The sequence below is a fragment of the Saimiri boliviensis genome, chromosome 8 (assembly GCF_048565385.1).
Source record: "Saimiri boliviensis isolate mSaiBol1 chromosome 8, mSaiBol1.pri, whole genome shotgun sequence".
Taxonomy (NCBI): Eukaryota; Metazoa; Chordata; class Mammalia; order Primates; family Cebidae; genus Saimiri; species Saimiri boliviensis.
In genome coordinates, this window is record NC_133456.1 from 126,194,286 (window position 1) to 126,208,452 (window position 14,167).

The following is a 14,167-nucleotide window of genomic DNA, read 5'->3' on the forward strand; positions in this document are numbered from 1 at the left end:
CAGGAATAAAGGGAAAGTATGTCTATAATTTATTCTCGATTCACAAAAATATTATATAGGGCCTGGGCACAGTGACACCTGTAATCATAGCACTTTGTGACACCAAGGCAGGAGGATCACTTGAGGTCAGGACCTCGGGACCAGCCTGGCCAACATGGTGAAACCCTGTTTCTACTAAAAATACAAATATTAGCTGGGTGTGGGGTCATATGCCTGTAATCCTAGCTACTACAGGGAGGGTGAGCTGGGAGGATCGCTTGAACCTAGTAGGGGGAGCTTGCAGTGAGCTGAGATCATGTCACTGCACTCCAGGCTGGACAACAGAGTAAGACTCTTTCTCAGAAAAAAAAAAAAGAAAAAAGAAAAAAGAAAAAAAAATATATATACATACAAAATATGAGGGAGGGAAAAGGGAAGAATAGGTAGACGAAGGAAGACGGGGAGGAGGAAAGAAAATTAGATAGCAAATGTGGTAAAATATTAACAATTGGGGAATGTGGATAAAGAGTATACTAGAGTTCTTTGTACCATATCATTCTTGAAACTTTTCCAAAAGTCTAACAGTTCAGAAAATAAATTACAGCCTGGAGGAGTGGCTCACGCCTGTAATCCCAGCACTTTGGGAAGCCGAGGCGAGTGGATCACGAGGTCAGGAGTTCAAGACCAGCCTGGCCAAGATAGTGAAATCCTGTCTCTACTAAAACTACAAAAATTAGCCAGGCATGGTACCAGGTGCCTGTAATCCTGGCTACTCAGGAAGCTGAGGCAGGAGAATCGCTTCAACCTGGCAGCAGATTGCAGTGAGCCGAGATCACATGCCAGTGCATTCCAGCCTGAGTGACAGAGACTCTGTCTCAAAAAAAAAAAAAATTATATATAGTAATTAAGCCACAATAGTTTTGCAAATATCAAAAACCGTCTTTATTATGACTTAAGATTTCAACAGCAAAGAGATCACATAATAAATCATAAAGATATTATCAATTTTACCACTATGCTGCAAAAGTGCTATAATTAGACAAAAACTAAGATGTATTCCCAAAGGAAAAACACACCCAACGTTAAGCAATCCTTATCTTACTATAATAATAGTAAGCCATCCCAAATGAACTCCGTAAAATCTGTTGCAGATAGTCACTAACCATAATCACTGGTATTTCTGTAAGATCATGAAAATATTATTCAATTCCAATTTTGGAATAAGGTTTTTTTTTAAAAAAAAAATGTCTGAATCAACATTTAAGGCACTAGAAGTGGCACACGTTATAAAATTTGGTTGTGACAATAGTAACATTTGATGCTCAAAATCAAACTACTGAGGTCAACATGATTACTGTATGTCAGTATAAATCTTCAACAAAAACGTAAAGTTTTATACACTTCCATGTATGTTCTCAGGAATATTAAAATGAATTTGCATTATAGACCTAAAGAAGTATTTGACAATGTACTGACAATAAGTATTGACAATTCTTATTTCAAAGAATCTGTACACTCTTGAATTCAGAGGTAATGGCTCACAGATTCACTCCTCTTTGAGGTTCCTCTTCCCTTGTCTGACTCAACTGTTTTCTCAACTTACAGCAGATGAATATGGCAGCCTAGGCCGTGGGTGGTCACTCACGTCTATGATCCCAGCACTTTGGGAGGCCGAGGCAGATGGATCACTTAAGGTCAAGAATTCGAGACCAGCCTGGCCAACATGGTGAAAATCCATCTTTACTAAAAAAAAAAAAAAAAAAAAAAAAATGCCAGGCTCAGTGGCTCAAGCTGGTGATTCCAGCACGTTGGGAGGCCAAGGCAGGTAGATCACAAGGTCAGGCATTCAAGACCAACCTAGCCAAGATGGTGAAACCCCATCTCTACCAAAAATGCAAAAATTAGCCAGGCATGTTGGCAGATGCCTGTAATCCCAGCAACTCAGAAGGCTGAGGCAGAGAACTGCTTGAACCTGGTAGGCAGAGGCTGCAGTGAGCCGAGATCATATCACTGCACTCCAACCTGGCCAACGCAGTGAGACTCCATGTCAAAAAAAAAAAAAAAATTTAGCCAGGTGTGGTAGCGGGCGCCTGCAATCCAGCTACTTAGCAAGCTGAGGCAGGACAATTGCTTGAGCCTGAGAGGCGAGGCTGCAGTGAGCCAAGATCAAGCCACTACACTCCAGCCTAGGCAAAAGAATGAGACTTGGTCAGACACACACACACACACAAACAATATGGCAGCCTATACTTCATCTATTAATACTATAACTGTTAGTAAAATAAACGTAATAGGGACCAGGCTTAATTCCCAACTCATTAAATTTCTAAGTTAAGACTACTACCTTTCTGAAGTTACCCTATCAAGATGGCTTTCTGATCTTCAAAAAAGTTCCTAAAGAATCCCAATGTAACCCTGTGGTTTCTGTAGGGAAAGCCCACTAACACTTTCTCAATTGCATTTTAAATTCTTGAAATTTCAGCATGTGGCTGGGCACAGTAGCTCATGCCTGTAGTCTCAACACTTTGGAAGGCCATAGTTGGTGGATCACCGAAGGTCAGGAGTTCAAGACCAGCCCGGCCAACATGGCAAAACCCCATTCTACTAAAACTACAAAAAATTAGCTGGGCTTGCTGGCACATGCCTGTAATCCCAACTACTCAAAAGACTGAGGCAAAAGAATCACTTGAGCCCAGCAGGCGGAGGCTGCAGTAAGCCAAGATCAGTGAACTTGATTAATAAAGCAAGACAAATGTGTTCTACAAATACAAACAAACAAAGACAAATACGACAAAGAACTACAAACAGATGAGAACACTAGTTCTGGTTAGGGAAAGCCTAATGAGACAGGTAAAAGTCAGTAGGATTAAAAGTTGGCATCCATACAGACAGGCAAAGAAGGGGAAAGCAGCTCAAGTCAGGAGAAAGTATTCGCAACATGGGTCGCTGGGCTGGGAAAGGACAAAAGATTCCATGCAGCAGTTATTGGTAATCAATGGTAATAAACACATGTTCTAGGAAAGCCTATGTATCAATCCATGAGCAATATTTAAAAAAAAAAAAAATCAAGACCAGGCAAGGTGGCTCATGCCTATAATCCCAGCACTTTGGGAGGTAGAGATGGGTGGGTCACGAGGTCAAGAGATCGAGACCATCCTGGTCAACATGGTGAAACCCCGTCTCTACTAAAAATACAAAAATTAGCTGGGCATGGTGGCGTGTGCCTGTAGTCCCAGCTACTCGGGAGGCTGAGGCAGGAGAATTGCCTGAACCCAGGAGGCGGAGGTTGTGGTGAGCCAAGATCGCACCATTGCAGCCCATCCTGGGTAACAAAGAGCGAAACTCTGTCTCAAAAAAAAGAAAGAAAAAAATCAACAAGATCTCTTCTCACTATCTTGACTAATGAAATGCTATCTAAGCCTGGATTTATTATTTATTTTAATAAAATTCAATCATAGTTTATCAACCTCCAACATGAAACTCTATTCTGTTAACAGTAATACTCTAATTTAGTAATACTGTATCACCTGAAACTATATATGTAGCTTATCTTTTTTTTCCCCCTCAACATACCAACCCACATGGAGGAGAAATAAAATCTGCCCTGCAGATTCTGGTGTCAGACAGCCTGAATTTAATCCTGGCTCCAAGATTTGGAGCATCCTCAGGTTAATTCTTTGTTTTTCCCCTTTTAATAGGATAGTATCAACAACTAAGTCAAGCTTGTCCAACCTGAGACCTGTGGGCGGCACGTGTTCCAGGATGGCTTTCAATGTGGCCCAACACAAACTTCTAAACTTTCTTAAAACTTTATGAAATTTTTTTGGTGATTTGTTCATTTATTGGCTTATCTGCTATCACCAGTGTTATTATGTGCGGCCCAAGATAATTCTTCCAATGTGGTCCAGAGATATGCCTGAACTAAGTCATGGACATTGTACAGATTAAATAAGATAATCCACACAACGAGTTTCACACAATAATTGATGAATAAATGCCAGTCCCTGATAGGACTGCAATGTTATAAGCAATGCTAAGCATTAGAGATGAAAGAAATTGCCTTCTATTTTTTGTGAGCCTGTATAAATCATGTATAGCTCCTGACAGAAGTCACATATCTTCTTCAGGGAAAGAAAAAGAATCATAACTGGATGCACAGACAACATTCCTGTGGTTTAAAGTAGATACACCATGGTTTGCTCCAAAATCAACCCAGAGAAAGCCCAAAATGAAAGAGCTCTAGATTTGCAGTGAAATAATTAGTGCTCCACCCCCCTCCCCCCCATTTCTAGGCACTGACAAAACAGATAATCAAAGATTTCACAGACCTAGAACCTAAAACAAGTGACTAACAAACACTAATAAAAACAGCAAAAGCCTATCATGGAGTTTTCCTTGAGCAATACTATGTGCTAAGATCTAGCAATATTCAAAAAGCCTAAAACAGATCCTCAACCAGCAAAAGGTAGAAAGGCAGAGACCATGCCCTTGCCAACTTCTTAAATTATTATGTTAATATTAAGCCTTTTACAACTCAAAATAATACTGCATAGCTGGAGCACAAAGAAAGGCACAGATGTGAGCTCATGCACAAAAAATTAAGAAACAAACAATATTTTAAACTAAACTATACTTTTTAAGTTAGTTTGAGAACTCGGATTAGAAAAAAAGTCCCCCAGTGTAACCAGAAGTCAGATCCAAGTAAAAGTATGCATGACTTCCTTTTTTAAGGTGACTCCCAGTTGCCGTGCCATGCTACCATGAACACACAGCTCGTGAACTGAAATGCACCCAGCATTTCTTAACAGAATACCACGTCAAAAGATACTTCCTTTCCCTCTGGTGACAAAGAAGTTCACAGTCAATCATTAGCTTCTTCAACAGGGCTGACTACGTGGTTTTTTGTTTATTTTCAACTTTTTGGTAGAGATGAGGTCTCGCTATGTTTACCAGGCTGGTCTTCAACTCCTGGGCTTAAGTGATCCTCCCAAAGTGCTAGGATCACAGGTGTGAGCCACTGCACTTGGCCCTGACTACATGTTTTGAAAGAATATGCCTATCTTTACTTCTTACAGCATCATTTTCCATCTCAGATTTTCTTAGACATTAATAGTTTGTATGGAAAGTCAGCGTGTTTTCCAAAATGTTCTATGATATTTATCCTAAACCATAAAGGAACAGCTCTTCCCCCAAGGATCACATTGCAAACACTTCCTCCTTTTGCAATTATCCTATAACAATGTCATGGTACAGATACAAAAGGTGTGTGTGTGTGTGTGTGTGTGTGTGTGTGTGCATGCACGCGTGTGTAAATGACTTAGTGGATCCATTTTCTTTTACAGATATTTTCCATCTATTTTGATATATGATGAGAAAAAGCTAACTTTTCTAAGTGAATGGGTAATTGTTATAAACACTAAGTAAATTATCCTTTTAAAGCTACTTATCTGAAGTGCCATCTTTAACATACATGCACATACCTATACATATCATGTCTGTTTCTATAACCCCTAATCTGTTTCAATGATCTATTTGTTTACCCCTGTAGCAATGCCATGCTGTTTTAAGTATTGTAGCTTTACATTATACTTTGCCATAATTACTGTCTTTTCAAAAAATAGTATAAATTGCTATTGTACCCCATTTTAGTATTTAGAATCAATTTGTCCAATTTCCCCTTGCTTAATCTACCCCCAACACACAAATATCAATGTGATTTTGAGGAGATATAATGGCCCTATTTGTTTCATAAACCAAAAATTAAAGCTAGGAATTGTCTACCTCACATACTTATTAATGTGGAATATTCTCTAGGTTGTTTACTGATTTTTCCCTCAAGATGTAATTTGTCATTTGTTTTTATAATTGTGGAATATTTAGGAGGATCACTCGAGCTCAGGAGGTCAAGGCTACAGTGAGTTGTGAAATACTAGACAAAAAAAGAAGGAATATTTGAAAAACAACATTTTGTTTATTAGTTCAAAGTTATGTTTATAAAGCTGTACAGAAAATAAAACCTGTTTCTTATGTTATTTATTCATATTCTTACTTTTTTCATCAACAATGTAACAATTTTTGGAAGGGAACATACTGATATTACCTACTATGGATATGACTTTGCTATATTTTCTATTTACAACAGTTTGAGAATGAATGTTTTTGTGCTATGTCATTTGACATGAAAAAGAAAAAAAATCCTGGTTGTTAGAAATTCTATCATGTATATATAAAATGCCCTTTTTACTCCCATGTAGCGTGACAGAGTGATCCTTTCTTTTATTGTGTTAGTTCTGCCTGCTGGAACTAAGCTTACTCTTTTATCCCCAGTCTGTCTCAGGACTTGTCTTCTAAACAGGATGCAACTATGTTTGCATTTTAACATGAGCTATGAGTCCTTAACTTTTATTAAAAGAAATTATCCCTTTTACAGTTATTCTAACAACTATGCTTAGCCTAATAACATCCCTTTAATTTTCCTGTGTATACTTTTTTTATTTTATTCTCTTAGCCCTCCATTTTTTTCCATGACTGAATCAAGTTTGTTTAACTTTTCTTTGCATTTTATGGCCACTTATAATTTAGCATTTCAAAACTCATTAAATACTTTGCATATATGTCAAACAACTAAGCTTTGGGCCTTATTATGCAAGTGAATAGGAAATTATTCTAATGTATCTCTCTTTTTTGTGTCTGTCTGACCAAAAAAAAAAAATCCAAACTATACTCCACTTCGGGTGGCAACAATAAGTCGGCTTAAAATAAGACTACTTTGGCATTTAAAAAACCCATGTATTAACTATTATGAGCCAGGAAAAGGCAGGACAAGTAACTTCATATTAAATTAGTAAGAAGTTAGTTTAATGTTTCTTTCCAACATCTCTGCATCCTTCAAAAGACAAAGCTCTTACCGTTTCTTTTGGAATCTGCATCTGGCTTGGCTCTGCATTCTAGAAGAATTGAAGAAAAACATAAATACAGACTGACCAAAGCCATCTTCAACACACAGGGACACAATGATTTAAAGAAAATTTTGTTGATTCTTAAAATCCACAAAATATATAAAGGGTAATTATATGATGGCTGATGTAATACTCTGTCTTCTGGCCTTTTGCTGATGTGTGTGTTCTAAGAAATTTTTCTAGATATACATTTTTACTTGCTCATTCACAGTACATCATGAATTTATTATTTGTAGGAAAACAAGTCTCACCAAACCGCTTTCCTAATCATGGCACTGTTTCTAATTTTGCTTTTAAAATTTCCCAATCAAATCAAAGTTTTAAGGTCTAGAATCATTTGGTAGCTAGACCAGATAATAACAGTTTGAACCACAGTCTGAACCACAGCTTTATACTTTAAAATGTTGCACAGAGAATAAATGTGATTTTTTTTTCATATAATGTAGACTTGCCTTAATTATCTAGGAATTTACAAGGATGATTTATTTTAAAAAGGCACAGATTGATAAAAATATTTAGATTTAGACACACAGAATTTAAACACAGACACCCCAAACAGAGGCAAGTAGTTAGGTCTACTGGATTCAAAGATTCTTTTTAAATGCCCCCTCCCTTTAAGTTTTCAGGATCTTATTCTTTTAAATTTTGAAAAAGCAGCTGCAACATGCATAATAGACTGACGGCCTACTGGCGTACTCCTTAATGAAAAGCTCACAAGCAATAAATTACATAACCAAGAAGAAAAAAAAGTAGGTAGCAGAAGGGAGAAACAGAAGCCTGGAAGATAAAAATTGGACAAGAAGAACCTGAATAACCTTAAGCTGGCTATATATTGGCACTAACTCTGCAAAAGACTGCTTAAGAGCAGTGTCTAGGCTTTGGCAATCTAATAATGCTAACTAGTGCACTCCGAGACACTAAGGAAGAATTAAAGCTTCAGCAAATCACATGGAAAGCTAGCTGTTTTTTTTTGTTAAGTGCTCATTTACAATTTAATAGAGACATCTCCAGATTTAGGATCAGGTGGCATTTTAAGCACAAAATTGGATAACAGTGGGGGGAGAACGAAAAACTGAATTTAAATTGAGAAATAATGCATTAAACATTTTTAAATATAAAGAAGTTTTCATAATTTATTCAAAATCTACTTAAAACAAAAGTGTTCACTTTTCAACCCTATCACAGTCTGAAATTTCCACAAAATCCACATTAAGTTCTAAGACCTGTGTATAACCAGGGGATGAGATATTCATGACTAAAATTTATTTTCCTTTATAATTAATATTTACAGAAATACAGAGTTTATATAGAGAATAAAAATATTTATTTTATTTATAATAAAATATAAATTTTATCATAACACATCCATACCTGAAGACACAACTTAAGAGAATTAGGACCATACGACAAATTTGGAAACCTCGTTCCTAAAACCTTCTCACCCTAGATTACACAAATTCATTTTTGTTTAGAGCGAAAAGCTAGCTGAAAAGAATATATTTCAAAATGATCCAAGTAGAATCTGTTTTTGCAATATTTAAATGCCGCTTGTACTTGAAATAAAACAATTTCCTTATCGCATCAAAAGACAAAGGCAAGTCCTCCAATTATGTCATTTTTATATAGCAGTGAAACCTCGCACTTTTGCAGAAAAACACTCAGAAACATGTAAATTTAAGACAATTATTTCATTCACACCAATATCATGTAAATGCTCAGATGTATTAATGTATGCATGAAAAGTGAAGGAGATAGGTTGCAAAGGTTATAAACGCCTTTTCATTTCCTTATGTATTCCTGAATAATATGATCTATATTTGTAATTAATAGCTATGAGGCTTTTTGCCACTTAGATCTTATTTTTTATAATAATTTTTTTAAAGGTATTATTTAACAGTAAGCAAGCAAGCATCTATTTGGCTTAGTGAACTATGAAAATGTGAAATATGAAAATTTGTCATATGCAGTGTGGAAGATGGCAAGCTTTCAGCGACAGTCTGTGGAGTGACAGTTCTGAAATAATCAGCGTCTCTGTACTCAGTCAGTCCATCTGAGGGTGTACAGTGATGAGCATTTGATGCCCTCAAAAATATCCCTTCAGTCAGATGTTTAAATACCCCTCCATTCATTACTGTGGATATCCATTTCGGAAACTAAGGAAGTATTAGAGAAAAGAGTGTTTGTATTCAATAAGGGCTGAAAGAAATATAAGATATAGAAACTCCGTGGAAAATGTCTCAATAAACATTTGCCATCAGGTAACTAATTCAGACCCCTGGCTGCTGCACATCAGAAATCTTTCATCTACTCTAAATTTACACACCAGTTCCCTTGGGTGGAAGGCGTCTTCCTGGCGAAAGACCAGAAGGCTCACAGTTCCTTCCATCTTGGTGCTTCTCAACAGGGAAACAACTTCCTCTTGGGATTTGCCCGCTAAATCTACTCCATTTACCTAAAACAAAACAACAACAAAAAAGTTTTCAGCTATAATCCTGTGCAAACAAGTAACAGAAACAAACACACACACACACACACACACACACACTCTCTCTCTCTCTCTCTCTCTCTCTCTCTCTCTCTCTCTCTCAGACTGGCCATATCTGCTATGGAACATAACTCATTTCATGTACAATTCTGTCATGATCTGGGAATCACCGAGGTTTTGTGGCTAATAAAGAAACTAAGACCCGATATCTAGAAGAGAGGAAGTGGTCAGTCTTTCAGTGTTCATCATTAAACCCAAAGTGACCAACACCAGGGCATTGAGAAGTAACAAGTAATAAATATTTCAAAAATGTCAAATTAACACAAAACTTACTGGCTTAGAACTAAGATATTTTGATGGCTTTGTGCATCATAGGATTTCTTATATCAAAATAGGTGTTGCTCTTAAAAAGGGTAATAAAAACACATCGAAAAATATTTTGGTATAGTATTTTCACTTTCAGTGAAGTTTTACTGACAAATATAAAGAAATATAAAGAAAATGTTTTACCTCTAAAGGTAAACATTAAAGAAACACAACTACAAAATAATAATATTTTTAGCAGGGAAGCAATATTTCACCTGAAATTTTTTCAATGTTATGAGAGACTTCAAAACAGGGAAAAAGTTAAAACAACTTATTCCTAGGGAATCTTGTATCTCCCAGGAAGTACAACATCATTATCAAAAGCACCATATATTCCACAGAAATAAGAGCGTATGTTTCCTTTAAAAGGTATTCTACATTTTCCTTTTTAGACAAAAAGGACTTTTTGTCCAAGGCAAATAAGTTTATAACTTAAACAGCAGTATCAAAATTTTCCTGTAGTTAAAATATGTTTTGGAACATTTCACCTTCGAAAAAGTCAACCTCATACAGCTTAAGGAACTACTATTAAGGAATTGCAGACAGGAGGATGGAATCCGAGTCCCAGCAGAGACTCTTACAAATAAAACAAGCTACAACTGCAGACGTGGGCTAATGTACCACTCAATTTATACCCCAAGGACAAGCAGCCTTTGAAAAGGCAGGACCCTAAACATAATTTGTACTCAAACAAAAGGAAGTGAAAAAAAAAAAAATATATATATATATATATATATATACAGACAATGAAGTCACTTGATACTTTTTTCTTTGTAGGATTCTAAATATTTGGACATTCAGAGAAAATGCCTAAAAGTATTAATATTGTATAGCTACCACTATAGGTACTAGGAGGTTAGGCTTAAAACATGCAAAAATGAGGTTTCCATTTTAAGACAAAGCTGAGAGCTACAGAAACAAGGCCTAACTCTAATGACAATACAGAGCACAGGTCTTCTTCACTGCTTTAAAATAAAAAAGTTTTTCTAATATGTTGAAGGGAAAGTGATTATGTGATAAAAGAAAAAGTGATTCAACAATAAAGCAATTATCTTTAGAAGAAAAGAGGGAGAGAGGCTGAAAGGGTAGACATATTTTTTTGGACTCAGAAGACAGGAGGACTGAATTCGAGTCCCAGCAGACACTCTTACAAATAAAAGGAGCTATGACTACAGACGTGGGCTAATGTACCACTCAATTTATACCCCCAGGACAAGCAGCCTTTTCAGGAAGCAGGACCCTAAACATAATCTGTACTCAAACATCTGTTATTTAGCTTCTAACAGTGCCATTTAAAATATGTTGTCACACGCACAAGACCAAACAGTGGGAATACAATTTAAAGAATTTAGGCCCAAAATGTAGATGGAAAAAAATATGGAAATTATCCCTATCCTCCCCTACTTCACAAAAATTCTTCAGGAGAACTCAACCTGAAGAGACAGAAACCACATACGAAACTATAAGAAAAAAGAAAAATGTGATAAAAGTTTACCTTAGCATTACTATTTGAATACTAGTTAATTAGGAAACACAATATCTGCTAATAAAAATACAGACTATATTTTCTCAGAAAAAAAACTAACAAAAATGGCTAAAAATATATTTTTCAATATTCCTTTTCTCCTTTATGTACAAATCATCATACAAACACAAATTATGTAGGTTTATGTATTTCTAAAGCATCTTCAAATACCAATGAACCCAAACTCAGAAGACAGAAAAAAAAATTTCAAAAACAATTTTTCTTTTCTTTGCTGACATTTGACTCTTAGGTCTCAATTCATTCTCCATGCTGCCACTTCAAGATTTCCTTGCTCCTCTTACCCAGACACACGCTTTCATTTATTTCATCTGTCTCTGTTCTGAATACAAAGTGGATAACATTTCCATATTGCCAGACATAAATATAAAGCCACCTAGAAATGTAACCTTATAGACATTTTATTTGACAGAATGTTACCTAATAAACTCAATGTCTGAGTAACTAAAAATTTATACCTAAACTAAATGGGGCTGGGCATGGTGGTTCACGTCTAGAATCCCAGCATTCTGGGAAGCCAAGGTAGGCAGATCACTTGAGGTCAGGAGTTCGAGACCAGCCTAGCCAATGTAGTGAAACCCTGTCTCTATGAAAAATAAAAAAAATTAGCTGGATGTCATGGAGCACACCTATAGTCCCAGCTACCAGGGAGGCTGAGGCAGGAGAATCACTTGAACCCAGAAGGTGAAAGCCGCAGTGAGCCGAGATTGTGCCACTGCACTCCAGCCTGGGCAACACAGTGAGACTCTATCTCCCTTAAAAAAAAAAAAAAAAAACTAAATGTAAAGAATTTCTCATCAAATAACGTGGAAAAAGGGATTGGGCGCTGGGCGCGGTGGCTCAAGCCTGTAATCCCAGCACTTTGGGAGGCCGAGGCGGGTGGATCACAAGGTCAAGAGATCGAGACCATCCTGGTCAACATGGTGAAACCCCGTCTCTACTAAAAATACAAAAAATTAGCTGGGCATGGTGGCGCGTGCCTGTAATCCCAGCTACTCAGGAGGCTGAGGCAGGAGAATTGCCTGAACCCAGGAGGCGGAGGTTGCGGTGAGCCGAGATCGCGCCATTGCACTCCAGCCTGGGTAACAAGAGCAAAACTCCGTCTCAAAAAAAAAAAAAAAAAAGAGGGATTGGGCATGACAGCTCACACCTGTAATCCCAGCATACTGAGAGGCAGGAGGGTCACTTAAGGCCAGCAATTCAAGACCAGCTGGGGCAACACAGTGAGACTCTATGAAAAATTTTAACAATTAAAAACATGTAAAAAAGATAACATGGAAAATGTAAATGTAAAATAGAAACACAACATTCAGTGACATACACTTCTGCTAAAATGTATATAATTTAATTTTATATTTTATGAAAATGTTTTTAAAAGTTGGCTCCTGGAAATGGAACATTTCAGGAATTAGGGAACATGTTACTTGGGGATGTCACTTACCTCTATAAGTCTGTCTCCTGCCTTAAGTCGGCCATCCTGAATGGCCGCCCCCCGGGGGAGGATGTTTTTCACATAGATTGGAGCTGAGCCACCAATTGTTACGTCTCTAGAAGTGATGCTGAATCCCAAACCTTCTGTACCTAAGTATGTGACAGGGGGAGAAAAGTCAATAAAACGAGATACCTTGAATTTTACAGGTGTATTGCACTAGCAGACTCTACCTCAACTTGACATTTTATAACTTTCACAGTGGTCCACATTTCATCTAACACTTTAAAAGTTGTGATAAATTTTTCAAAATAGACTAAACTGTGGAAGGTTTAAATGGTTTACATATCAACAGTTATTAATCTAAGAAGAAGCAGCAATCTTCTCAAAGACAGATGGAAGTTAATATATAAATATGACTGCTCAAGGTTTTTAAATCAATATAATCTTTGAATAGAAAATTCACTACATGAAGAAACAAAAAAACTTCGGTTAAGACCCACAGTATCTCAAAACTCAAATATTATTGTGCAATAATGACATCCAAATTTTAAGGGTACAAGCAAGGGAGACAAAGATGTCCAGGGAGATGGAAAAGAATAGTGAAATGAACGATATCTCTAGATATAGGTAATGAAACTTCCCCCAAAATCATAATTATTCAAAGCAATTTACTAAGAGGATAAACCATGAACCATAATATCTTTGCCTAGTTCACTTCTAATTCACCTAAATCTTACTACATATATTTCCTTCCCAAACCACCACTCCCAAAAAAGGCAAATTACTCAGTGAAGAATCCATCTCAGATCACGACTATCAAATCTGGGGATCATCATATTATGTTTAAAGGTACTAAATGAATGATGCATTTATAAATTACTCTGCTAAGTCACAGAATTTAAATTCTCATTTCTTTGGCAGCTTTATTGACAGGCAGTCTTATATGCTCAATACAATGCAGAAAAGGGTTTGTATGTCACTAGAATCAACATGCAATAAGTCAAAGTGTGCCCAGGAAAAACTGTGAAGATGATGATACATTTCTAATGAATCACAAAATTTTTAGAATACTTCTAATAATGATTTCTACCTAAGCTTTTTTAAAAAGTTACTTTTTAAGATATTAGTTTCCATTTCAGTTAAACTAATGTTAAGGCAAGTATTTGATCATTATGGGAAGAATAAAGAGATCTGTAAAGGTGAAAAATCTAGAAAAGAGCACATTAATCTGTTACAGCACTCAGAATAAAACTGTAATGAAAAGTATAAAAGTGAACAAAAAATGGGTGAATAAAAATGTAGATTAAAGAAACATTAAAGGAGAAATACAGAAAAAAACTCCAAAATTATTCCTGTAGCAAAAACTACAATCAATACTCTGAACATCAAACAAGGTATCCATT

General features: G+C 36.4%; 1 protein-coding gene across 25 annotated transcripts in view; it reads right to left on the reverse strand.

Annotated features, from left to right (window-relative positions):
• The window catches only part of PARD3 (par-3 family cell polarity regulator), an 838,158-nt gene that overhangs the window by 377,420 nt on the left and 446,571 nt on the right, over window positions 1-14,167 (reverse strand). For 17 of the 25 annotated variants that reach the window (XM_074405259.1, XM_074405258.1, XM_074405255.1 and 14 more), the window contains 3 exons: window positions 12,774-12,913; window positions 9,262-9,390; window positions 6,888-6,926 (listed from right to left, as the gene is read on the reverse strand). In XM_074405259.1, coding sequence (XP_074261360.1) covers window positions 6,888-6,926; window positions 9,262-9,390; window positions 12,774-12,913 — 308 coding nt within the window. The remainder of the gene's footprint in view (window positions 1-6,887; window positions 6,927-9,261; window positions 9,391-12,773; window positions 12,914-14,167) is intronic. The other 8 variants (XM_039478614.2, XM_039478616.2, XM_039478617.2 and 5 more) reach the window with 1 other exon arrangement.